General features: G+C 35.7%; 2 protein-coding genes across 2 annotated transcripts; one reads left to right on the forward strand and one right to left on the reverse strand.

The window, feature by feature from the left end:
* Positions 1 to 14398: 14398 nt before the first annotated feature.
* LOC147543625 (Lactoylglutathione lyase / glyoxalase I family protein) lies at positions 14399 to 16601 on the forward strand. Its single transcript, XM_086633348.1, has 5 exons — positions 14399 to 14658; positions 15220 to 15394; positions 15773 to 15856; positions 15941 to 16144; positions 16383 to 16601. The coding sequence occupies exons 1-5, from the start codon at positions 14605 to 14607 to the stop codon at positions 16469 to 16471; spliced, it is 606 nt and encodes a 201-aa protein (XP_086489474.1). The 5' UTR covers positions 14399 to 14604; the 3' UTR covers positions 16472 to 16601.
* A 386-nt stretch (positions 16602 to 16987) lies between these two features.
* Positions 16988 to 22288, reverse strand: LOC147543626 (Cyclophilin-like peptidyl-prolyl cis-trans isomerase family protein). Its single transcript, XM_086633347.1, has 10 exons — positions 21825 to 22288; positions 21083 to 21261; positions 20909 to 21010; positions 20633 to 20742; positions 20379 to 20520; positions 19369 to 19585; positions 19158 to 19200; positions 18564 to 18759; positions 17814 to 17975; positions 16988 to 17725 (listed from the first exon to the last, which is right to left on the reverse strand). Exons 1-10 carry the CDS (start codon positions 22042 to 22044, stop codon positions 17585 to 17587), a joined length of 1512 nt encoding a protein of 503 aa, XP_086489473.1. The 5' UTR covers positions 22045 to 22288; the 3' UTR covers positions 16988 to 17584.
* Positions 22289 to 26959: the final 4671 nt, after the last annotated feature.

A 26959-nucleotide genomic window follows, 5' to 3' on the forward strand; every position in this document is an offset into this window, starting at 1 on the left:
GGTGTGGGGGCTTGCTTGCTACCAACGGGGCACTTTCTTCTAATAAAAGAGTAAAAGAAAGAGAAGACTCTTTTATGACAACAATTTCAGCATGTGCTCCTTCTCTTTTCTAACATATTCTTTGGTTGACACTTGGTTGGCTTTTTTGATGCCACATAATCCCACTCATAAATATCTGCACACTGTCTAGACAACTATGCGTCCCCTTTTCTTTTTTTTTTTTTTGATGAAGGGCGTCCCCTTTTCTTGTTTCTTTTTTGTTGAAAATAGTATTCTTGTTTTTCCTTTTTTGTTGAAAATAGTATGCTTCCTCATCATATGACATTTATATGGAGAGAAAATGGTAGCTTCGCAAAAAAGAATTAAGCTCCTTCAACACGCATGTTCAGATGACCTCCTTTTTGTATTTTTTGATGCATTGATTAAAAATCCTTTTTTTTTTCTTCGCTTATATCAGTTAGTCCCTCGCTCTTTTTTTTTTTCAAACTTTTCATCTTCTCTTTCTCTCGATAGGATGACCTCTAGTACTAAAAGACCTTAAAGTTTTATTTTTATCTAAATTAAAATAAATTATGTGTCTCGTATCTCTCCGTAATGATACGTGGACAATAATTATATAATCTAACACTATGTTTGAAAACTAAGGGCTATAATTAATATCACAAAATTGTATAAAGGGAAGACGTACATAACTGGATTCTAAATACACTAGTGGATTCACTGCTCCTGAGAAAGCAGAAAAGTAGGCAAAGTAGTTTCGAACTTGTGGAGGAAATTTAGTTGTGGTTAAAGGCAGTGCATGCAACCAAGTAGTAGCTGCATATGCACCGAATATGGTAAGTCTAAAATCAACAAACTAGCAACGAAAAACAAATGCTCTCAAGGAAGTCATTTGTCAGAGTTATGTCGAATCCTAAAATTACCTGACATATCCTTATAGGACAATGGTGAATAAAAAAACTGAAATTGCATTAGTAATGGGAATAGAGCTAAAATGAGTAAAGGCATGTAAAGGCATGGTGAAACCCTACCTCGATGACTGGAGATCCCACAATCTAAATCCAAAAAGAAATTTAAAATACATTTGATGATGTCTAAAAATGCCTTTTAGATTATCACTTTGCATATGAAGATTCAACGAATTACTTTTTGTGATTGTGGGACAGAACCTGCAAAAACTCATAAACCTCTCAGACATTCAAGTTAGTAGGTTGTTTTTGCAGTTAAAAAATTAAACTCAAAGTCTGAGTTAGGGGCTTAAGGCACATAAGAGAAACTTGTCGACCTCCCAAATTCGGGCTTAGGTGACCGAGCTATTTCGGATTCACGTCCCTAGTGACTTTGACACGGGTTGACCCGTTAGGTTATTGGTCTTTCTTTGACTTATTGACTTGATCATCTGATGACCAATAGTTGGATTATCAATATCCTGACTCGACAATAACACTGAAAGATATGTGTATCTCTTACCCATTCCTAAGAGGAAATCATTATTGTCAGCATTTAGAGGTTAAGCGTTAAATTTTTAATGAATCCAAAAAATTAGAACTTGATTCTAACGTGAGTATAGCTGGATACCTTATTACAAATAACTTATATGTGTGTGAATTATTGTCGATTTAATAAAAAGTCGTCTAGGCCAACTTTGAAGGATATATCCTTTCGGTCTAAAGGAGATGTCATTCCGAAGGAGTGTCCTTCGACCAAGATGACAATGCGATCAATTTTTCAGCTAGGATAACGATGACCTGATCATGAAGATCATCTAGTCCAGTCCAATTAGGGATCGTAATGCTTTGCTAGAAGGCACTTACGATCGTCGGATCACTTCGGTGATTCGCAGCTAACATAGACCAGATCCTACAACGGGTTATACATGAGAATGGTTACTTGATCAGAGAGATTTGACTAGTGGGAGCTAGGATGCGTCTAGATCGCTGGGATGCGTCCAGCTAGGCTGGGACACGTCTGGCCATGGGACATCATACGTTTGAACGTGCTGTCGCTAAGGCTATCCCAAGTCCGGACCATGCTTAGGCATGTCTCGGCTGAGCCAGAAGCACCCTTAGGGTCTTAACCGAGAGTGTCTCGGACCTAGACCAAGGCATATCCCGTACCATTCCGAGAACCCGTCTTGAATCATGGACTAAATTTTGGGTCTTTGATCAAAGTTTGACTTGGGTCTTTGGAGTTTGATTCGGGCCTTAATGGGCCTTGACCCGAGTGGGAGTTTTTACGGTCTTTTACGCTTTTTCTTCCGATTCTAACTAATTTTTTCGAAATTGTCCCGGGCCATCCGAAGGCCCAAACGAAGTTTTTCCTAAAAAGATTTTAGAAATCTTTATGATAAAACCGAAACGTGCCATTAGTCCAAATTTTATGAAAATAGACTTTAGGCCACTTTGACATAGAGATGTCGGTGGTTTCTCCCAGATAGCTATTTAGAAAATAGCAAACCTAGATTCGACCTTAGAAAGCAAATCTCATACATACTTTTGTGTTTTACGAATGTCATATTATTATGTATGTATGAATTTGAATGCGGAGATTGGTATTGCCATAGAAGTGTTTCTATTCTTGTTTTTAAGCACAACTGTATGCCCGATGTAATAATTAATTTTCAAGTTTCACGATCTGCCAATCGTTAAGTCTTGTAATTAGAGTTTAAGGGTCTAAGAGTCCATTGAAGAGCCAAAGGATGAGATCAAGGTTCAAGTGAGAGAAATCAATGGCAGTTCGAGGATGGAGATCCATGCGAACAAAGGCGAAACAAGCGAATACCTAAGAAGATTAGATCTTTTAGGTTAGGGGTCATACCAGGATCTAGTCTGCTTTATTTATTTTCTCGCGCACATTTACTTATTTATTTACGTTTTACATCGTGGATGATTACGTTAAAATTAACAGTAATGCATGCATGATAAAAACGTAAAAGTCCTCAAAAAGAATTTTGAATAAAGCCTACCAGATTACGACACCTGTTGAGCCCTTGTTCATCGATGGTGGGTCTGCCTCCGCAGGGTGCCACCCTTTACCTCGGGACAATACGGGTAGACCTATGAAGAGGTCTACAAGTCTAAACGGTTATTCTCAATGAGTCAGCAAAAGAGTTTTGGATTTCGAGCAAAGGATGAATTTAAACACATAAACGTGTTATTCATCAACCAAGAGTCATAGGAGTATGACCAGTAAAGAGTTACTCACCCCAGGACGACGGGGTTAAGGGCAGTACCCTAATACGCTTAACCTCGAAGAAATGGGGCCTTGGAATCGCATTATTTAAATGGGGACGATTTTCATTGAATAATGTGGCAAAAATTGTTTTTGCAATGATAATAAGTTTTTAGGATTTTGCCTTTTCTTTTACTGTTATAGTATATATGACTGTTAGCAAATAGTTTTCCAACCTTCGTTCATTCCTTGAGAAGGAATTAAACGAAATTGGAAAAGAATCCGAACAAAGAAAATGTCATTCATAATGTTCACTACTACTTCGAACGACTGAGAATAAAAGCATGATGTGATTATCCGAAAAGTCGTTTGTGAACATCCATAAAGTTTTTCTCTTTCATAAGAGATCAATAATATGGATGCATTCACAACCACTCGACGACTATAGGAAGAGTTCAATAAGATGTCGTGAATGGAGAGGTCGTGCCTCTAAGAAAGTCGTCTTGAAAAGAACATTGAGGAACATTGAATCTAAGAAGCAAGTTCTTGAGATTCGGAACCAAAGGAATATACGAAGAGTATTTATGATTCAAAATGTGAAAGGGTCGGTGTAAATGTTTCTAAAGCAATGGCTATGCCATTAAAAGAAACTACTACCCTAAGTACCTGGAGACAAAAGAAACGGAATTGCGAATTTTGGTTCTTGTATCTTTGTTAACATAGTTACTCTAGCAAGTATCGTAGACTCCCTGCATCAGATGTTTAAAACTGAATGTGCGGCTCAGTAGGAGCTCAAGGGAATTACATACTTGACTAAAAGGAGAAAAGATTCAAGAGGGAGCAGAAGCAAGTGATTGCTAAGGATGCTGAAAGGGATCAAAGTCTTCTTTTAGACACTGATCTAGCTGAACTTAATAAAGAGTTATTATGTTCTTCCAGAAACATCAAGTGTTTTAAATCAGTGCCAAATTAACAAAGTCGGTTCTAGGAGAACTAAAAACGTTAACATTGATACTATAGGATATAATCAAAGGATTCAAACCGGTCAACTCTGATTTTGTCATTGCGTCAAAGTGACATAAGACACATGAAGAAGATCCCATTGTATGGACTTCTAAGTCCAATCATTTAGAATCATACGACACATGTGAGTATTGTTCAAAAGGACTATTTGACAAAGTCACCTTTTCGAAAGGAAGATATGACTAGTGAACTGATAGTCTTCGTACATACGGATGTATGTAAAATTATTAATACACTAACTAGAGTTAACCCGAGTCCACTTGATGAAAGCATAAGTCATTCGATTGGATCAAGATGGTAAATATCTGAGTCAAGAATTTGATGACCATCAAAGAAGTTTAGAAATAGTTTCCCACCTTGCTCCAACAAACACATCATATGGGTGATGAGTCCATTGGGAGTAATCGAACATGTTAGACATGAGTCGATCAATGATGGGTATAGGCTAATCTTTCGAACACTTTTTGGGATATATGCTCAAACACGGTTTTCTTCCTACCTAACAACATTCGGTCTATAGCTGAAAAGACACCATAAGAGTATGGGTTTGGAATGGTTCTAAAGTGGTTTTTTCTCAAGGTCTAAAGATATGAAACTGACGTAAATGGTTTCCGAGTACCAAGTTTGCATATCAGACAAAATATTTCTTTATGGGATAAAGAAATATTGGGGCTACTTCCATAATCAGAGAACAAGGTTGTTGTTGCTCCTGATAGTGTCTTTCTTGAAATAAGAGTTATTTCAAAAAGACAAGTGGGTGGAATATAAGATATCGAAAAAATTCGATCTGAGCAACAAACTGACAGTGATATACGAATGTCAGAAATTACGGTTCTTATCTATTAAGAGTCAATAGACATGAAAAGAGAGATAGAGATGGAAGATCTCGAAGATCGTTCCGCACAAAGTGAATTAAATTCGCAGGAGAGCCCTCAAGGAGTAGAGAGTGTCTCAAAGTTGTTCAAACCCTTTATAGGCCTTGAAGGCTCATAGATCTGTCTTAGAGGACTGAAATCATGCCGAAGAAGAAAATGAGCTACCTACATAGAAGCTATGACGGAATCACTCTAAAACATGACTTGGAGCCATAAGATCAGAATGGGATCCATGTCTGAAATCATGTTTGGAACTTGGTCTATTTGCTTAAAGGAATAATTCTTGTTAAGTACAAATAGATTTTTCAAAGTGAAAACCAGACATAGATGGAAACATTGGTGTTTCCAAAGCAAGACTAAGAAAGAAGGTCACAGAATTCGTGATCTAGACCATGAAAAGACCATCTCTCATGTCACGATGCTTGAGACCATAGTGATCAATCATTAGCAAAAGAATGTGTACATGACACATTCTGGAGGAAGTTAACTCTTCCAAAGCTGGTGAAAATGGCAAGCTTCAGAAATCCATCTATGGATTGAAGCGGGCAAGTAAGAGTTGGAGTCTCCGATTCAACAAAGTAAACGAGAGTTGGTTTCTTTGGGAATGAAGAGAAATCTTGAATTTCAAGAAGGTTAGTGGGAGTGGCCCAGTTTTCTTTGGTCCTGTATGTAGATGACATATTAAAGATTGAGTACAACATTTTGATGTTGAAAACAGTTTAAATCTGACTCATTAAAAGGACCACACACACACACACAGGTGAAATGCTTTTGGGCATCAAAGATCTATAGGGATAGATCGAGATGATGACAAGACTCGTTCAAGAAAGGTTCTTGAAAAGTCTAATACGAAAGACTCAAACAAAGTGTTTCTACCCAAGTTTCATGACACACAACTTAGCAAGATTCAGCTTCTGAAGGATTCTGATGAGAAAGCACGCATGAGAAAAGATGGTTATGCTAAAGGCATAAGGTCGGTCATGTTGGACATGATTAGCATTCACCTCGACGTCTCAAAATACTTTGAGTATCTATAGTCGTCACCAATCAAACCCAGATAAGCTGATTCGGATCACACAAAGTACTTTAGAAGAATTTGTGATGAATTCTCGGTAGGAAAATAAAATTGTTGAAAGTCATATGTTGCAAACTTCCAGACATGGAAGAACAGTAAGCTGGAAGGATTCCAGGCAAAGAATGTTGCAAACTTTACAAATAAAAGAAAGTAGTTAGAGCTTGGAAAGCTTAATTTAATATTGAAATACTAAAGATTATCATCGGGATGATAACCAACAAAACCCACATAAATTAGATCTATTAACTAAACTGTCACCTTAAACTAAGTACAAGTGGGAGACTGAAGGATATATCCGTTCGATCTGAAGGAGATGTCCTTCAACCAAGATGGCAATACGATCAATTTTTCAGCTAGGATAACGATGACCTAATCCTGAAGATCATCCAATCCGGTCCAATTAAGGATCGTAATGCTTTGCTAGAAGCCGCTTACGATCGTCGGATCACTTCGGTGATACGCAGCTAACATAGACCGGATCCTACAATGGGTTACACATAAGAATGGTGACTTGATCGGAGAGATTTGACTTGTGGGAGCTAGGCTTAAGATGGATTTGATCCAACTAAATAAGTAAGCCAAAAGAGTTCGAATGGAGATTCATAACAAAGATAGAAAGAACCGGGCTCGAAAGGGGCGCCAGAGCAAGGCTGATTGGGTCGGCAATGTGATGGCCGACCAAGGTGAGTGGGTCGGCCAGGCCAAGCCCATAGTGGGCTACTCTTGCCGACCACACTTAAGGGGAAACCCTAATTACCCTAAAAGAGCGTTTTGAGTAATATCTTTTCTGTTGGTCAAAATAAAAATCTAATTTGAGTGGAACTCTTATTTTAGGGTTTCTATATATGGACCAGTTAGAGAACATAAAAGGTGTGGAATTTTCTCAGAGAGAAAATCATATCTCTCTCTCCCACAGAGCTAGTGGAGAGAGAGGAAGTAAGAGAAAAGCTCTCATTTTATCTATCTGGTCAAGAAGAAAGGTTTTTCTCAACCTTCCATGAAGGCCTAGCAGACATTAAGGAAGGGAGATCGAGTTAACCTACTCGGTCTCTCAAGTAAAGGAACGACAATTGGAGCTCTTGATCTTCACACACGATTGGAAGGTTCGAGGGAAAAATTGCGATTAAGGCAAGTTTTTCCCGATTCTAGTTCATCTTTAGGTCTTGCTATGATCCTGGTTATCTAGTGTTTAAGATTCCACTTACAACACTAGTTAGTAGTCTTATAGGCGTACAAATCCCAACAGACTTTAGTAGAGCACACACAGGATTGTCAAGGCCGAAATGAACACAACCTAGAACCTAAGTAAAGGATTAGTTGTGTGATAGCTATTTTGGATAACAATTACTAGGACGCAGTTCGAGACTAACAATTCACCGTAGATCTTTTTAGTTACTTACTAAGAAAATTTCAAATTCGAATGACCACTTTCTTCCGATGCAGTGAAGTTCCGCATATAAACTCTATTAGTGTCGGTATGTCAGTCTAGTTTAGGAAAACCTAAATATTCATTCATGTGTGGATTCTTGGAGTCCAAGCCAATTTTGTCTCAGTCAGACCCGTCAAACTCAGAATGAGATATTTTTGGAGTCCAAACCTACATAATCACTCAAATCCGATTCCGGGTGAATGAGATATTCAAGTTTGGACGAGAAACTGGTTAAAATTAATTGACTTTTGTTAAATTAAGGCTAAATAGCAAAGTCGAACAATTAGTTTGGGGTGAAAATGGTAATGCCTTGAACGTCCATATCAGACAGATCGCATTCAATTAACACACGTGGTAGGACGACCATGATGTTTCTCTCTTCGGAAAAATTTCGGTAATGCTCTTAAATATAACTAACGATGTTCATTCCATGTGATCCGTTCTGATCTAATGACTCTAATCACCGTAGACACCTATAATACACCAAACGTCATGTTTGTAATCTCATTCGTCATAAAATGTATCCCAATTGCCCATAGAGATTTTTCTCTTTGCTCTCACCTATTCAAAACATATAAATTAAATCCACATGAACTAAACAGTCCATCCGTTTTTTCCTTTGCTTTCAACATTAAGAGCTGTATATATTTGTGTATCAAGAGTATCAACTCTTTGTAAAAAGAAGGAACATTCTAGTGTGTCTATAACCACACCTCAATGGAATATTGCAGGATTTCATGAGTCTCTTTTTCTTTTGAAAACGTTTTCCATGTGTAGGTTGAATATAACCCTTAATTAAGAAGATATAATTAAGAGCAAGGAATCGAAAGCATTCAAGTACGTCTAGAATCCGGAATCAAGAGCATTCCAGTATGTCTAAAATCTAGAATCAAGAGCTTTCTAGTATGTCTAAAATCTTGAATCAATGGTACTCTATTGAACCTAGAATTTTGGAGTCCGGAGTATCTTATTGTGTCTAGAAAACAAAACCTAAGTTAAAACTTATCCAAGTCAGAAGTGATCTAAAAATCATGTCTTGAGTCAAGAAAGTTAATTTGGCAAAAGTGAAAGAGTTCATATTGCTTACAAAAGATCGATCGCTTTCAGTTTCAGAAATGTGAACCACCATTACAACCCTGAAAAGAAGTCGTTGGATCCTAGAAGACATACACCCAACTATTTCTACTGTTGCATGGGTGTAAAATATTTTAAGGAAAGACAATTTATTATCGCCTCGACTTAACCTACTTTAAGTCTATCTCGGTTCTGTCCGAGTGAATGTTAAAGTTTTGTTATGCAACAATTGTCGATTTTTCTGATAGTAAATAAAGGATTATTCTGATATGAGTACTCTCTTCGAGGAAACAGATAGAGTGACAACTCGAAATATAACCAGATTGACTAAGAACAGAACTTCAACTTTAATGAGTAAATCATAGATAATGAAAACTCGAATCGAGTAGGCCAACAACACAAACATTTTCCTTTCTAATTCTACAATCAATGGAATAAAATACTTGATAAAAATATCTTTCTTATTTCTGATTCCAGAATACTTATTTAAATAGTACATGTACTAAAAAGAAAAACTTCATTTATCCATAACCATAGACCCAATCTAAGCTCAGCCCCTTGCATTCAACATCAAAAATCTGAGTGGTGATAACTATAAAATAATACAAAAGATTTGTTACATCATTGTTTATTCATTTTATTTTAAGAAAATAATTGCACAAACCAAGAAATTATACATGTTGAAGTAACATACTTTAGGATTAGTATTTTATAAGTACTTATAACCGCGTACAATATACTAGTGGTTAAGACCATGTGATTAAAATTTACAAAATAATAGGAAGGACACATGAAAGTCCTCTAAAGTACCATGTGTTTACATTAGAAAAATGGAAAAAAAATGTCAAAAAAGATGTGAATTCAACAATCTTGTACAAATTATAAGAGGACATTTCGAGGTTATACACTTATACAAATAGATAACAATATTATTTCTACAGATAAGTTGACAGGAAGAATCATCTCCAACGAAAGTCGCATTATTGGCATTTGGTGGTTCAGGATGTCTTTTACATATTCCTATGTACAAATAGAATTTTTATCTTACGTATTTTTATTTTACTTTCACACAACTAGTCAAAAGGACACATTTTCGTGTTGCTCAAATCTATAAATTTCCAATACAAAATGTTATTACAATTTTCCGTTATTTTGCTTCCTTTGATTTACATTGTTTTATTTATTAAATTTGAAGACGGTAGGTTTCATTCTCGCTATTTATGCGAAGGTTCTCATCTAGCAAACATTGAACTTAATATTTTTTTTTGTTTTCTTTGTAACTTATTAAGTAGTGTAATAGTGGTTCATCCTCCGTTGTTATTAGAGCATCTCCTGTGCAAAACTAAAAAGAAACTCAATTTATCTAATGTGTGAAGGCTCAATTGAATTTCTCTTTCGTAGATGTCAATATTGAGATCCTTAATTCAAAAGACATCTCTTATGCAACACTCTGAAAACTTAAAAATAACTTAGGTGTCATTTCCTAGATGAGTAGATTTACTTAAATGATGCCACATGATTTTGAGATCCAAATTGAACATCGCATTAGAGAGAGTATTTTATAAAAAGATTCAGAAAATCTTAAGTGACACTTTTAGTTTTTCAATTTGAGTGTTGCATTGGAGATGCTCTTAGTTGCAAGATAATTTTCGGCAACATGAAATTTATGTGTGAGGTAGGAAAAATAACGGCCGCAGCTTTGGGGAATAAAGAAAAGTCTCCGGGGGAATGAAGACTCAGTCAATCAATATTGACTTAAGGGTCATATTTATTGTTTGGTCCAAAAATTTACTTGATTGAATTTTATCTCCTAATCTTCATATCTTAATTTCTTTTCTTTCTTTCTCCTTCTCTCTTCCATTCTCCTCCTGCTGTTCTCTCTCTCCCCCTCTCTGCAATTTAAGAAAAAAAAATTATTTCTAATTGCAGATGGAACCAGGAGATTATAAAACACAATCCTACTTGCTACCCATATTATTACCTATATTATTTCAACTTTTCCAGCAACAACCAAACACTAACCCTAATAATCTCTAATAAGTTAATAAGGTTGCTGATTTGATGGGGGAAAGGTTGACCTTTTTGGGAAGGATCATTATTTGGGTTCTCTTATGGGAAGGATCAGGTGGATCGGCTAAGGGTGTGCGACACTACCAAGGTTGAGTGGCAGCAAGTGTGAAGAACTTAACCATCTTGATTAAGTTAGAAGGAATTAATCCACATTCGCACTTCCAGCGAGGAATCATCTTCAAAAGTTAGCAGGAAATTAACCATCTTGAGAAGCCCTCCACTGACTATGTCTACTAGAGAAGAATTTAGAAAAAGAGAGAAAAATTACTAGCAGTGAAGAATCTAGAGATAGAGGAAAGAGAAGATGAAGATTAGGAGCCATATCTTAATCAGGTATACATTTGGGCTGAAAAGAAAATATATTTCTTAAGTCAATCTAACTCGAGCTAAAATAACTCATCATTGACTTAGTCGAGCTATTTTCATATTCCTTTCTTCAAATATTTGTTTTTTGAAAAATATCCTTCCTTCAAGTATAGTTTTGTTTTTTTAATGATCTAGTTTTGCTTGTTTGGAGTGATTTACATGATTTAGTCAACTTTGGTAGGAGGGCGTGTGGATCATGACCTAAACTCCAACAAGGACATCAATAATACTAATATATCATTAAGTATGAAAACATGTGGAAATGGTGGATGATGCCGTTTACTTTTATTTTTATTTTTATTTTGTTGAACTATGGATGTTGCCGTTGGAGTCCAGAGAGGGTACGTCATATTCATATATACTTGGCCAACTTGTTTATATCAAAAAGTTATTTCTCAAATAGCCCCCAATTTAACGATTGGCTTCTTGCCTAGCCCCTTAATATATCAAAAGTACCTAGATGGTTCCTTTCTTGAGTTACCTTTATAACACTGTTAACTAGTCATCACCTCTCTCTCTCCTCCACATCATCTTCTAGCCACCTCATCGTCTTCACTGATCAAGGTCGTCGTCGACCAATTTTCCGACCGACAACCTTCAAACACTAAAGAAAAAATTCATCTCTCCTCTCTCTCTAAATACTCCGGCGAAGGGGGTACCCATTCGTCAGAGATCTGCTCAGACAGACCTTGAAGATCTGTTCGAGCAGACTTTGAGGGTCTGTTCGGGCAAACCTATAAGGTGTGTCCGAGCAGATCTCTGACGAAGGGGTTCCCCTTTGCCGGAGTATTTAGAGAGAGAAAGGAAATTTAAATTTGTTTTAGAGAGAGAGATGAGAGATGAATTTTTTTAGTGTTTGAAGATCGCCGGCCAAAAAATTGACTGGCCGACGACCTTGGCTGGTGAAAACGATGAGGTGGCGAGAAGATAAGGTGGCAGAGAGAGGTGATGACTAGTTAACGGTGTTATAACGGTAACTCAAAAGGGGGGTTATTTGGATATTTTTGATAAAATAGGGGGTTAAGCAGGAAGCTGGTCATAAAATTAAGGGCTATTTGAGAAATAACACTTATAAAAATAGGTCACATGAAATAATGGGTAAATAATTGTTTGCCAAGTCTTTACTTTACAATTCTGACCAACACTTTGACTAAAGGACAATCATAAGGGTGGAGGGCTCCAATCATGTATTCTCTGTGAGACTTCAATTTGAGTATTTGCCTCGGCCACTATACCCTTAATTTATTTTAGGGTTTTTTTTGAGCTTACCCCCTCAACACAAATTAGTAATTGAGTTTACCCCCTTCAATAATTAGTAATTGAACTTACCCCCTTGAATTTAGAACTTTTGACAAAACTACTAAGGACATGTTTGACATGAGATAATAGAATTATAAGTTAAATAATGTGCAAACAAAATCAACATTTGCTAATCATATTACCGACCAAATCAATCAATAAAGTAAGGTGGAATAACTATGAGGAATCATACTGAAGGGTATTTGCTCTTGGTAGTCGCATATTTCACGTACGCCAAACACGCCCTTTGTGTCTTTGTCAAAAATAGTAACTGCAAAGGGGTAAACTCAATTACCCATTATTGAGGGAGGTAAACTCAATTATCAATTAGTGATGAGGGGGTAAGCTCAAAAAACCCTTTATTTTATTTTATTTTTACGTAGTTATAGGTAGGCAGGTAGCGGCTTTTGGACATCCTAACATATCTTCGTGCTCTTCATAAAAAAAAAACATATCTTCGTGAAATAAAATTTTCTAGAGTTCTAGACTTTTTGATATGTTTTCTAAGGGAGGAACCCTTTTGCCGAAAAACTCTGGATGCGCCTGAAAGCAAGACCTTGACGAAATAAGATCTCGTATGGTCATAAATTCGTTTGGTTTCCAGACCTCGACGAAACAATACATTAGCGAAGATGTCAAATATTTTAGATTTTAGGTCTTAAAATATTATGGCCTTTTGTTTTAATTTCAACTAGGCCTGTAAACGGTGGTCCGAAAATCCGAATTCGATCCGCACTCAAATAATCCGACATTTCGGATTTCGGATTCGAATTTCGGATGTCTTGTCGGATAATTTTCGGATACCGGTTTCGGATTCGGATATAGCTATATCCGACTTCGAAAAAATCCGATCCGATTCGCATTTGAAATCAACGGTTAAGATTCACCCAAGGGATTAAAAAATAAACAAAACTTTATCCTCAACTAGTCAACTTCAAGTCTAAGACTAAGTCTTCAGACTTCAAAGAATAAAAGTTCAACTTCAAGTCTTCAACCCTTATCAGAATTTCGGATCGGATAATATTGTATTTGAATTTCGGATCGGATAATATTCGGAATTTCGGATAATATTGTGTTATAATGTTACGGCTTAAAATTCAGAATTTCGGATCGGATAATATTCGATATTCGGATAGCATTTCGGATATCGGATTCGAATGTCATTTTTTACCATCCGTCGGATATCGAACCCTTATCGGATAGTTCGAATAATTTCGGATTTCGAATTCGGATAGTACTGCATCCGAAAATAGTTCGAACTGTTTACAGGCCTAATCTCAACCATTACTATGGAATATTTGAAGTTTTAATAAAAATTCCAGGATTTTGGGTTCTAGTTAGAATATTCTAGAATTTAAAGCTTCTAAGACTTTTTTTTTTTTTGTTGAAAAAGCTTCTAAGACTTAATATCCAGAACTTCCACCTTTCAAAATTTTTATGTCCTGATCTCTTAAAAGTTATAAGAACTTTGAAGATCCAGAATTTGAAGTTATGGTAACAAAGTCCTAACGAATAACAAAACCTAATATTTTTTAAGAATGACAGAGCCATAGAGAATCCTCCCACATGATATTTTGTGGGGGTAATGGAAGGATATGAAAGAAAGTTATCTTGGAGAACAAGGGAGTCAACAATCATGAGACTCCTTCCACTAGAGCAAGCAAATGCTGGTCTCTCGAAATCTATCTTTGTTAGGTATATTTGTTTCATGGGAGGCTATAATTCAAAAATGCAATCCTTTTCTTATTTTAATGGGGAAAAGGTTTGCACGATAAGGGTTCCTCTTTACCAGGACCTTAACTAATTAATAAAGTTTTTCATTTTAATTTAATGAAATTGTAAAAAATAAATGAAAAAATAGACTTAAACTTTTTTGCTTCTTTTTAGTAAGAAACATTAGAATTATTCACCGAAAAAAATCGAACTTTAAATCTCTGTTTAAATTTTACTAAATTGAACAAAAACTATTAGAATATCTATGTACAATCTCTCTTCTTATTAGAAGTTGTCTTCTTTGAAACAATGTTTAATGTGTACGTATTGGGAATAATGCAATTATACAAGGACTAATGAGTAATTACCTACTAATTGGAGGGTTTTATTTCAAAAATTCTCCTTAACCTTTCCTCATTCAACAATTGACAGGAGTGGCTTGTATTGTCTATCACATTTTAGAGAAAAAACTGTTCTTATTGATATCAAAGCTTATACTTTTCCATTCCATGGCTTCTTCAATCATGGGTTTGTTCTCAGTTCCTTCTCTCCACTTAAATGAGGTAAAGGGTTTCAATCCCCAATTTGTTGTTCCATGAATCTGTCTTTTTTTTTTTTTTTGGTTTGGAACTGAACTAAGGCCTTCCTCCCCACCCCACGCTTAATTTGATTGATTTTATTTATTTGATTGATTTTTATGCTGTTAGTGTCATTTCTGCTTAATGGGTAGGGTTGATGATAGTAACTATACTGTAGCAATTGGCTTATTAGGGTTTTTCAATTTTCTGTAGAACTGAGCAGAAATTGGTACTTCTAACTTCTTGATGGATTTATCTAAATTTTAGTGAAGTTTTGGTTGATACCCACTCAGTATTTTAGCTCTACACTTCAGCTTAGGTTAGGTTTTCTTGTTTCCTCCACCAATCACATTTTTCACCATTATAGCTCCAAAATTCATTTGTGAATCATGATTCCTGTAAAATTGTAATAAATCCCCAACATAGAGGAATCCGTAATCACTTATTATTGGATCGATATGAAGCAATTCTTGATGCTGTAATGTCATTTTGTTTGTTGTTACTTTCCTTATCCTCTTACCACTGATCATGGAGTAATTTTCACAGACGAACCGCGTTAGATTCAATGCCATTCCTAATAACATGCCATCAACTCAAAACAGCGAATTTCTTGGAAGAAACAGTAGGATAAGGCGTTCTTTGACGGTAAATGCTAAGGTCTCTGTTGGAGAGGAGTCTCTTGTAAAACAATTTACTACTACCGAATCTGCCAGTAGCAACGGTTAGAGTTCATCTCTTTCATTTTTCATTTTCTTTTCTTGTACTTATTTCAATTGTAGACCAATATTACCGGATACTCTACCCTCTTATGTACCGCTTCCCGGGTACCCGTCAGAATCCAGTACTCTAATTTTGTACTCTTCGGCCTCAATTAAACAATTGTTTTTTTATAAAAGTTGAGTAGTTCATTACAAATTTTTTTCCCGTTACCTATTGTTTTGGACTAAAACAGTGTTGAAGAGGTAATACGTAGTCGTAGAGTATCGAGCATATTGAACATAGTAGCGTATTGATTACCAGAACCGTGTATGAGATCGGTGTTCCAGGTAACATTGTTTTGGACTAGAATCTTATCATTTGGTTGGTGATAATTATGCAGGAATTGGAGTTGTGAGCATCCACCATGTTGGGTTCCTGTGTGAAAATCTTGAAAGATCACTCGAATTTTACCAAAATCTTTTGGGTATGCTACTTTCTGAAATCCTTAGGCTGGATACTGGTTTAAACTTCTTATGAAAGTTATTTGTAATTGTTGATATAAATGCAGGACTTGAGATAAACGAAGCAAGACCAAATGATAAACTCCCTTACAGGGGTGCTTGGTTGTGGGTTGGTTCAGAAATGATTCATTTGATGGAGCTTCCAAATCCGGATCCTTTAACTGGTCGTCCTGAACACGGTGGAAGAGACCGTCATGCTTGTATTGCAATACAAGACGTTTCGAAGCTAAAAGAAATTTTTGATAAAGCAGGTAAATCATAAGCACCTTCATTCACATTATTCATGCAATACTACTTTTCTCGAAATCATATTCCTATTAGAAGTTTCTCATGTGCTTTTAGATCGATCATGTGAATTCGACATCCAACTATTATTTTTGTTGTTCTGCATATAAATCAATGATTTTGAAGTATGGAGCAGAAATGATCAAAATGTTGTATTACCGATTACAAGACATTTTTGGGTTGATTTGGATATCAATTTTGCAGGTGTTCCTTACACACTAAGTAAGTCAGGGAGGCCAGCAATCTTTGCTAGAGATCCAGATGCAAATGCACTTGAATTTACACAAGTTTAAATATATTACCAAATGGCAGGTTGTGATGTTGTATATATTATTAGACAAGAGAAATGAATATATGACCTTAATTTATATGGTTATAAACTATGCAGAGACTGCAGTCTATTATACTATAATGATTATTACAGATGTATGTTATATTCTCGACGAAACCCTAAACACGAACCCTAAACACGGTTCCAGGTCAGGTTTTAATTTGTTAAAAAAAGTTCATATCCAAATCAAGTTCCATAGGGGAGAGAGGGAAACAACAAGTTTAGTTTAAAATGCTTCCTTTTGTCTAACTTGTGATACCTGATTCAGATGAATGCTTCTTCATTTGGATTGATTTTGAGTCAGACAACTCAGTATGGAAATAGAAATATTTTTGCTATTTCAACCGAAATATTTTGAAATTTAATTTTTTAATCAAGCATTATCAAAGATAAAGTTATAAAATTATAGTTTCGGTGAAATTTCCATAAAACAATAATATTTTGGTCATTTCGACATAAATATTTCGGAATTTGATTCTTGGTCATAGCTAGCACTAATATATATATATAAATGATCAGCTCCATAACATCAAACATGAACAGAGTTCCCTAATGACCTGTCACAATTTTTTTTACAGAATACCTAAAAACAAGGGAAGTATAATTTCACTTTTAACCAAAAAGTAGATGAAAAAAATATTAATTCACATTTGATTCAAATGGCCAAGTTCGGCCCAACAATCTGTCTTCCCATTGCAGTTAGATGGTCATCCATAATCATATCTTGTTGCTTTATCTCAGCGTATGTCCAACTCTCTCATGCTATGATGTACGATCCCATGTTGGTTGCAGAACCTGCAATGAGCTTAATTCTAAGCAAATGTGGGGCTGGGAACCGCTCGGCATATACCAGATCTGAGCCAAGTAATGTACATTAATAACTTCAAGTTTTAAACACAACAACTAATTGAGGGATCAGCCTAGGATAGACAAGCTATTCTGAAGCCCAAGCTGATTCAGAGTTACTGCGGCTGATCAACCGATCCTAACTGCTTAAAAATTGTTCAGGGAGAAATGCAGACTGAATGTGAGTCAGTAATTAAGATATGCTTCATCACTTGCAGGCAGATTAAAATCAAGTGAGAGATTTTCCAGCCCATTCTCTATCTCGACGTTTCATCTTGGCTTGCATCTTGTTGAATTTTTCTTTGCCTTTTTCTAGAAGGGGATCTACCACTACATAATGATCAGGATCATCCTTTCGAACCATGCCATCCTGTATTTAACAACTTCTGAATTAATTTAAACACGATATGTTTAAAAGTTCACTTAATACGGGAAGAGAAACAAAAAATGAAGCTTGCCTTGGTAGCAATCTCAGGCTTGAATTTCAATTGAGTTGTCTTCCATCCGGATAAGTCCTCATCAACATCTCTCTTGGCGTCCTCCTTTGTCCCATATTCGCCACTTGGTTGAATAGGTTTCACAGCAATAGATTTCTTAAATTTCTCTAGTCTTGCGAGAACCTAAGAACAACCACGTCATAGTTATCAATATGAAAATTAAAGACAACTTACAAACCCAAAATGATCACGAGAAAGGTAGCTCGCGGGTCAGCCAAACCCTCTTTACTTAGTTTATTATTTTTTTGTATTATATGTGGAACTGAATAGTGGTTGTTAGAAAAAGTATATTCCTCAAGCCCTTTAACCTGCTGATCAATACAAAGTCCATATGATTTGTTCAATATAAGTACATACTTCTACAAGTTAATTAATGAGCTAAATGAGTACTGAGTCACTACAAAGGCTTGATGGTTGAGCCTGGCCCGAGTCCCAAATGAAGCCCGGGCCCTGAGGCCTGATCTCCCAGCTGCTTGGCCGAAGAATACTTCATAAGTACCAAAAACTGTTTATACCTTAAGCTATCTTTCAAGATTGGAAGATTTAAATGAGTACTATAAATTCGGATAACAACTACTATCGGCCGCTTTAAACTGGTAAGCAACTAAACTCTAATCAAATATGTCTTTTAGCATATCTAAATTATAAATAGAAGGAGAATCGTAAACTGAAAATAACATGCCACATAGGAGCATGGTCCTCGTAAAATACCTCGCCTTCACGGCCTTGTAACCTGCGCTTCTTCTGCTTCTGTAAATGTCTAACTCGCTCAGCATGGCCAAGCAACTGTAAATCGGTATCTGCTTTTTCCATACGCTCGGACCTGGCTTCAGATCCTATTCCCTTTTTCTTCAAAGCCAATTTTTCTACCTTGGGTTGGTCTTCATCTTCATCCTCACTATCATATCTGGTAAACATCCCAACATATTATAGTAAAAACTTTGAAAATTTAATTATCATTATATTAACATATTTATACTTTTGAATATGTTGCATGAAACCGGAAGAGACATGTTCCTAGTACGTTCTTAGCCAGGTTGTAAGGATTTTTGGAACATGATTGAGCATAATGTGCTTAGAAATCAAATTTCAAACATGAAAACAACAAATAATTTTGAAATAAATCAACTGAACTAATATTTCTTACGGATAAAATACTACGCCATATATTTCAACGAAAGCTACAAGCACTATAGATTTGAACAGTTGAAAAAACAGTCAATCATAGAAAAATGTTTAGCACCTAAGACAGAGAGGAGGTTGTAAACTATTAACATGACAAGATTATTAAATATAACTGTGTACCTCGGAGGAGATACTCGACGTTCTTTCTGGCTAGGCAAACTCTCTGCAAACAATAAGTAATAGATTGTATCAATGCTTATGTCATTCTAGAAAGACACCATTGAAGTGAGAAGACAGCACCAAAGATGGATATTGACTAATGCTATCTCAGGCATCCGCTAATAATCATATTATTATAGTATACATATATACTGTAGCAATATAATATTACCTTTACGTATTTTTTGCTTATCTGGGGCATCTCCAAGCTCCTTTCGCTTTTTAAGAATTTGTAGACGCATGCGCGCATCAAATTGAGCCTCATCCTCATCACTGTGATCATGGGGATTAGAGGGATCTGATTCTTTCTGTGATTCTTCTTTTTTTGAGATTAGAGCTTCTCTTACAGACAACTGCATATCCCTTGTCCTTTTAGCTTCCGATGAGCTCTGAGGAAAGATAAACTCGAGATCACTTAATGATACAATTTAAACAATTTCATAGTGTAGAATAGGACGTTGGTTCATGAATTGATGTCAGATTCATATAGACCATATTGTTAATTGTTCACTTTGGACTCCACATATTCAGGGTGCCAGATAGAGGATCCATCCACATATTACACAAGTATCATAAATGCAATAGAATCAATTTGAGAATGTTTGCCAAACGTTCAAAACTCAATCATCATGGTAGAAGATTGGTACATAAATCCACTAAGAAGAGCTTTAACTACATCTAAACACTAATTAGTAAATGTACTAAATGGTACATTGCAACTAATAGGTGAGAAATTCTCAGTACCAGATTAGGCAGGAGCAGATAAAAGTTACAGGGGACATGTTCCTACACCTTTCTCACTATTCACTAACAGGGAAAAAATCAATATTATGGTTCCCTAAAATGATAATATGCTTTTTCTTTTGAAACTTTGAACTAATATATGTTAGATTTACTTCAGTAAAATGATAATATGCTTCATGGTGCTTTCCTGGAGAGTAAGAGCTGCCAAGGACGAGTTGATCTGTGTAGATAATTAAAGCACAATATCATGCCAAAGGAAAGCTTAAGGTTCTCAGGATGAACCTCAAGGAAATATATTTTCTATCAAGAGAAGAGAAATTACCAATATAGCGGCCTAAGGAAATAAGTATGCTTGCATGTATCGGAGTGCTAAACAACTAGCACGCGCTGCGAAAATATATAAGGCGGTCGGAATAAAAATTGATATTGGGTTATTACCACTTCCTTGTTGGGAATTTCCTCTTTGAGAAGGCGAGGATCATTCAACACATCATGGCTACTCTTAATTTTCTCTTTTACAGCAGCCAATTCTTTTTCCTCCTGTTCCGCTTCTTCTCCAAATGAAAGCAAGTTCAACTTTCTGCACTTCAAAGAAACAGTTGATAAATGACAATTCCATCGTCAATTACTCACTCAATTTGCAAAAATGCAGTATATATCATACCGCTTAAATACGAGAGAGTTTAACTCACTTTACGGCTTTTTTCTTCGGATCTTTACTTTCAGTTTCAGTCATAGAACGAGATGAAGGTTTTCCAGATACTTGTCTTGGAATAATATCATCAAAAGGGTTCCATAGTACCTGAAACAAATTTCGGAGTTTTCAGTAGCGAATCAGATGATGATATTAGGCACATGATATGTTACTGCAAAACCTAACTCGTGTGAAGAGAAGATACAATAAAATCATTTTAGAATTAAGATGAAATTGATATTAGAGACAGAAGGAGCTAAATTGGAACACCAACCTCAATAGAGAGTATCTTTGGAGCTGGATCTAACGGCCGATCATCCTTACCAGTCTCCACCTCACCTATGCTCAAAAGATTAAAAAGTGATTCACCGGTTACCTGTTAAAAATTGGAGTCAGTTCCACTACGATAAATTCAATATAGAAATCTAAACTGAAAGAACAGGATCACCTTCCCAAAGATAGTGTTTTTCTTATCTATCCAATCACATCGGTCTAAAGTAATGAAGAACTGGCTTCCATTTGAATGTGGCGTTCCGGCATTAGCACATGCAACCAATCCCCTATGCTTAAATCTTAGACGTGAATGAAACTCATCAGAAAAAGCCTTTCCATAAATGCTTTCACCACCTGAAACATCACACAGTTAGCACTTTCACCACCTGAAAAAACTGCACCATATCCACATGCATAACCAAATACTTAACGTGTATAGTTCAACAAAAAAAAAAAAAAATACTTAACGTGTACATCACTAATTAAGTATAAGACATGGATAAATCTCACTATATTACAGCAATAAGATTACAATAAACTCATCTTCCCCAAATAATCAGTACCACATGTAGCTACTGCCTACAACAAACTATAACGTGCTCGATTTCCTTAAGAACTTCACCAAATGCAGTTAACTCAAAAAACCCAAATAAAGGATCTCAATTCATCTTCCTTGATAAACCCAGAAAACACTAATGCTAATCCTCACTAAATTACAAGTTTGCAGCAACTTATCCCTTTCCATAGAAACAGGAACTCAACCACATTAAGCAAGCAACTCCATTACTTTCTATAATCAATCAAGAATACAGCTTTCTTCATCATTATCATAGGAACCTAATCAAGTACACAAATCTTCTAGAAAATGAATCAAAATAAGAACAATTTCAAGTATATTAGGGTTTTTTTTAGTTTACCTGTTCCAGTTCCAGTGGGATCACCACCTTGAACAAGAAAAGATTTGATAATACGATGAAAAATGGTGTTATCATAGTAACCTTCAAGACAGAGCTGAACAAAATTTCTAGTAGCTTTTGGTGCTTCTTTAGGCCAAAGTTCAATATCTAATGGACCATAACTAGTATTGATGATTACTTTCCCCTTTGTTGGTGGCTCCAATACGTAAATTGATGACATTTTTATCTACAGAGTTTGATTTTTTTCTGAACAAGAAGAAAGCTATCAAAATCTTTCTTTCATAAACTCGATCAATCAGAGCATGAAAATCGAGTTCTTCCCCTTCGAAAGTTAGGGTTTGAAGAATTTGTTTGGTTAATTTGCAGGAGGAGAGAGAGACGAGATTAGGAGGTCAAAATTATTTATATTGGCGGGCACTAAAACTATGATGGCCAGGATGCGCATCAAACTCATGCGGAGGTGCGAACAAAGGAACCTGCCCGGGAAGATACTTGGGCCATGTTTAGCACGTGGGAATCTGAAATGTGATTCTGGGAAATCACAATCTTGATTACTGTTTGGTTCGCGGTAGCGCAAAAGGAATCCTATTCCCAGAGGAATATGATTTCCCCTCCTGATTACTGTTTGGCTCGCCGGAATGCAGAAGGAATCCTATTTTCGGAGGAATATGATTCCCCCTAAATGGAATAATAGCAAACTCAAGGAGGGGGGTGAGTTTGTGATTCGTATTGTTGGGAATGCTTTGTTTTCATATTTATGGACAAAATTATCTATTATAAAACATTAGAGTGATTAGTATTAAAAATCCCCTCCACATAATATCACAACTAAAAGAAATTAAAAACATAGGATTAGCCATTACCATAACAACTCACACCCTCTCTTTCTCTTGCTTGAACGTAACTCTCTCCCGTTCTCTCTATTTTTTTTTTCTTTCTTGTTCTTTTTCCGTTCCAATCGATTTCATAACATTTTAAATTAAAAGTTTTAGCTGAGACCTTCATTTATTTTAAATAAATTTTTTAAATACTACTATAATTAGTGTATTTCGTTACTATTTCATATCTACAAATTTGAACAGATAACACTAATTAAAATATAACAAAGTTGACGTTTCATTTATGTAGTTTAAGTAAAAGATATAATAGGACTTCTACAACAATTTACATTCCTATTCATATACTAACCAAACACCAAGTTAGGAATCAATCAGGAATCGAATTCATATTCCTGGTCAAACCAAACATCAAAATGAAATAATCTGATTCCCAAGAATCGCGCTATAGGAATGTGATTCCCAAGAATCACATTCCATTCTTGCGCGCCAAACATGGGCTTAAGGATGATGCTTTTATGGGATGCGCTTCCCTTATTATAAAGATTTACGTTTATTGACCACCAACAAAATGCAAAAGATCGTAAGACGAAAATGTAGAAAATGAATCGTAGCAGACAAGTTCCGGAGCCATAATCTTAGTCCTAGAAGACAAGTTTCGAATCCATAATCTTAATCTTGGAGATAAGTATAAGAGGTGTAATCTTAGTTATTGAAAAAGAGGTTATATTATATTGTAAAAAAAATACGCTTCTCCCTTATTATATGGATTTACGTTTGTTGAACACAAACAAAATGTAAAAGAACGTACGATGAAAATGTAAAAAAATGGATCGTAACAAAATAGAATTGAAGGGTGAACAACAATGAGTCGCCGACCATTAAGAGTAAGCCCGAAGTGAAATCAATCAATCACGGTTTGGCTAAATTATAGGTCGGAGCCAAACTATCAAACCGTCAATCGACTTTATTCCATCCAGTTAGGTTTGACTCGACTGAGTTCGTTTGGTCGGTCCGACCGAACTCATTTTAACCAAATCAAGCATGCGAAAAAGTGAAGTGAAATTAAGCAAAAAGATGGAGGTTGAAATTTAAAATCAATCTTTAAACTCTTATAGTTTTAAGTCCCTACAAAAATCTAGTTACAATCCTAATTATTAACTCGTAATTATTAATTTACAATGATGTAAAATAGGGTTATTTCCCAAATGGCCCCCAACTTTGTGACCAGTTTCCTGCCTGGCCCCCAACTTTAGCAGTAATTCCCATATGACCCCCTTTTTCTGTTATCTTTAACGGTTCGTTACTCTCTCTCCTCCATCTCATTTTCTCTCTCTGCCAAGTCACCTATCACGCCACATCATCATCTTCTCCGGCATAAGTCGCCGGCCGGCCAAATTTCCGGCCGACAACTTATGCTAGAGAAGATGATGATGTGGCGTGATTGGTGACTTGGCAGAGAAAGAAAATGAGATGGAGGAGAGAGATTAACGAACTGTTAAAGATAACGGAAAAAGTGGGCCATATGGGAATTATTGCTAAAGTAGGGGGCCAGGCAGGAAGCTGGTCACAAAGTTGGGGGCCATTTGGGAAATAACCCTATAAAATATACATACAGAAATTATACTTATATATCTATTATATAAAACAGGATGTTTATGCTGACTGGGACAAATATTTTGACAAACCAAGACACAAACCCAAAGATAAATCTGGTCGTCCGCCTCAAATCAGGATTACTAACGTTAAAATATCTTACCGTTGAAAATAACCCCTCATTTGCCGTTTGAGATTGGGGTTCCGTTGAAAATCTTCTCCGTCAACTTTTGGACGTCTAGATTAAATGAAACAAAATCTCTACAACAGTTTCAACCAGGAAATCTTCTCACATCAATTATCTTCATCAGTAACAACCGAGAAATCTTCCAATCCCTAATGCTCTTTAACTCCAAATATTAAACCAAAGCCAATTATCTTCCAATTCCTAACGCCTAACTTGTCCCTTGATGTCATCATTAAATTCAAGATTTCTCACTATAAAACTTTTGCATCACACTCATCCATCATACGGTAGATTTTTTAAAACAGTAAGTTTCTGTTTTCTTATTGATTTTTTAGGTTTTGAAAGCACTAACTTTCTGTCTTCTTATTGATTTTTCAATAGGATTTGCACATTATTGGGTTTCTTATTGATATTTTTTTCATTGTTGTAGAGAGATAAGGCGATTAAAGCGATCACTACGTCTTAATCAATAAGTTCCTTGACCTTTTTGCTTTGATGTATATAGTTTGATCATAGTATTTAATACTTATTCTTTGGTTGAGTGATTTTGTTCATTTTTAGTTCATTTCCAGAAAAAGAAATCATGTGCACACAACATGTTCGATTAAAATCCCGAGAGAGCTTACATAGTTCTGAATACTTTCTTCTTTCATAGCTTTGAGTTTATTGTTTCTAAGTGTTAACTATAGAAAAAATTCCAGGCAAAAAGAGTTGGTCGGTAAAAAAAAAATTTTGCATACCTTCATAGTTGAATTTTTTCTAAAGTTAACACTTGGAAACAACTAACAATCACCTAATACCTCTAGCTAAAGATGACCTTGGATATATCTTTAGATGTTTATGTCGTGGCTAAAGTTTGGCAGTGACTCTTATGTGGTGCCAGGAGTACTTGCACTAACCATGTTAACTTTTGAATGCCTTCTATAACAATACCTTCTTCTTACATATATACGAGGGTGTAACCCGTGCCCGTGGGGCACAGACAGTTTATCTGAACGCATTATAGATCGAGCAAACTATGTGAATGAGCATAAATTTCAATCTAGTTCTTGAATCTGTATTTCTCGTCCTGTTGGTTTATTGTCTGCATACTTTGCGAATGAGCATAAGAAACACTTACAAATAAAAAAAGTCAAATAGGTCTTCTTAAGAAAAATATCTCAGGAACTCATCCAAATGCCGCATTTACTGTACCTGAATAACATGTGGTAACGATATTAGTAACATGTAACATCATAAAGAATCAATGTGAATTTTTTTTCTTTCGCATTGACATAGCAAAATTGAAAGCAAAAACAGACAAAAAAGAGTCGCGTTCTGTTAAAACTCCAAATGAAATAGAATGATTTAGTGATTACACTCAGTGCAACAATTAGTGACAACTCATTTCTTAATATTTAAAGTTTAGAGTGCAACTTTAGGAATAAGTTTGAAACTAATTTAAGTAAACGAAAAAGAAAGTCAAAATCAATTCATTAATCTCCTTATTGCGGGGGGACACTAAACCTTCTGAGCACCACCATGCATGACTTCATTTTATTCATATGCCTCTGGAGCTTGAGTTTGGTTCCTCCTCATCTATTCCTCGATGTTCACAACTTCCCAACAGTTGGTATGAGTAGCCTACCGTCCAAACGAGTCAACACAAACTTGGGGGGATCTTTCTGCGACAACACAATCAATATATCCTCGGTATTCATCTCAGGCTGCAAACAAACAAAAAGAAGTTCAAACTGCTGCTAAAACCCACATTTCATATTTGAAATTCAGTTGCAGAACTGAATTTACTCAAACTCGATTTCAAAATAGTTATTCTTTATTTGACAGTTTGAATAAAAGCTCAAGAAATCGATTGCGTCAAATAACAGAAAAGGCGAGTGCATACAACAAACATATCAAACATCTGTTGTATGATGCTTTTAAACCACTTGTTGTTCATGTAAGCAGTGAACTTGTCGAGATAGCCGACTCATCTTGAGTTGGGTTTACTATTTAGTGTGATATTAAGATGGAATAAATTGGAATCTAAGGTCATTGGAATGCTACTACGCTTTACATTCATCGTTCGCGTTCATCTTATGACAATTGTTTTAATTTCTGGAAAAGAAAACCTACATATCATAGACTTGAATTAATGGAGTGCACTATTCATGAAAGTATTGAGTTTCTACAATGGAGATTAAAGTAAAGAACTGAGATATCGGCATAATTTAGTGCAAAGGTTAAGAACCCAAAATCAAGTTCGAAGTATACTTACAATCAGTTTTAAATTTGCGATAGTATGGAGGTGTATCCTCGAACATAGTCACAAGTTCATTGGAGCTTTATCTGCCAGTAATAGAAAGTGCATTAACCATTTAGAAGAAAAACATTTAATGATTGAAAGATAATTTGAAGATGGATAATCCCATACTATAGAAGCCACTGGTTTTGGCAAACAAAATAGTTTTCTAAAGCAATTAGCTCATGTGCAGCGTATTAATGGTTCGAAGATGTATTCATAGCTCATAAAGGAT

This window comes from Eschscholzia californica, unplaced genomic scaffold (genome assembly GCF_041429995.1).
Source record: "Eschscholzia californica isolate CP2 unplaced genomic scaffold, dmEscCali1.0.p SCAF_4, whole genome shotgun sequence".
Classification (NCBI taxonomy): Eukaryota; Viridiplantae; Streptophyta; class Magnoliopsida; order Ranunculales; family Papaveraceae; genus Eschscholzia; species Eschscholzia californica.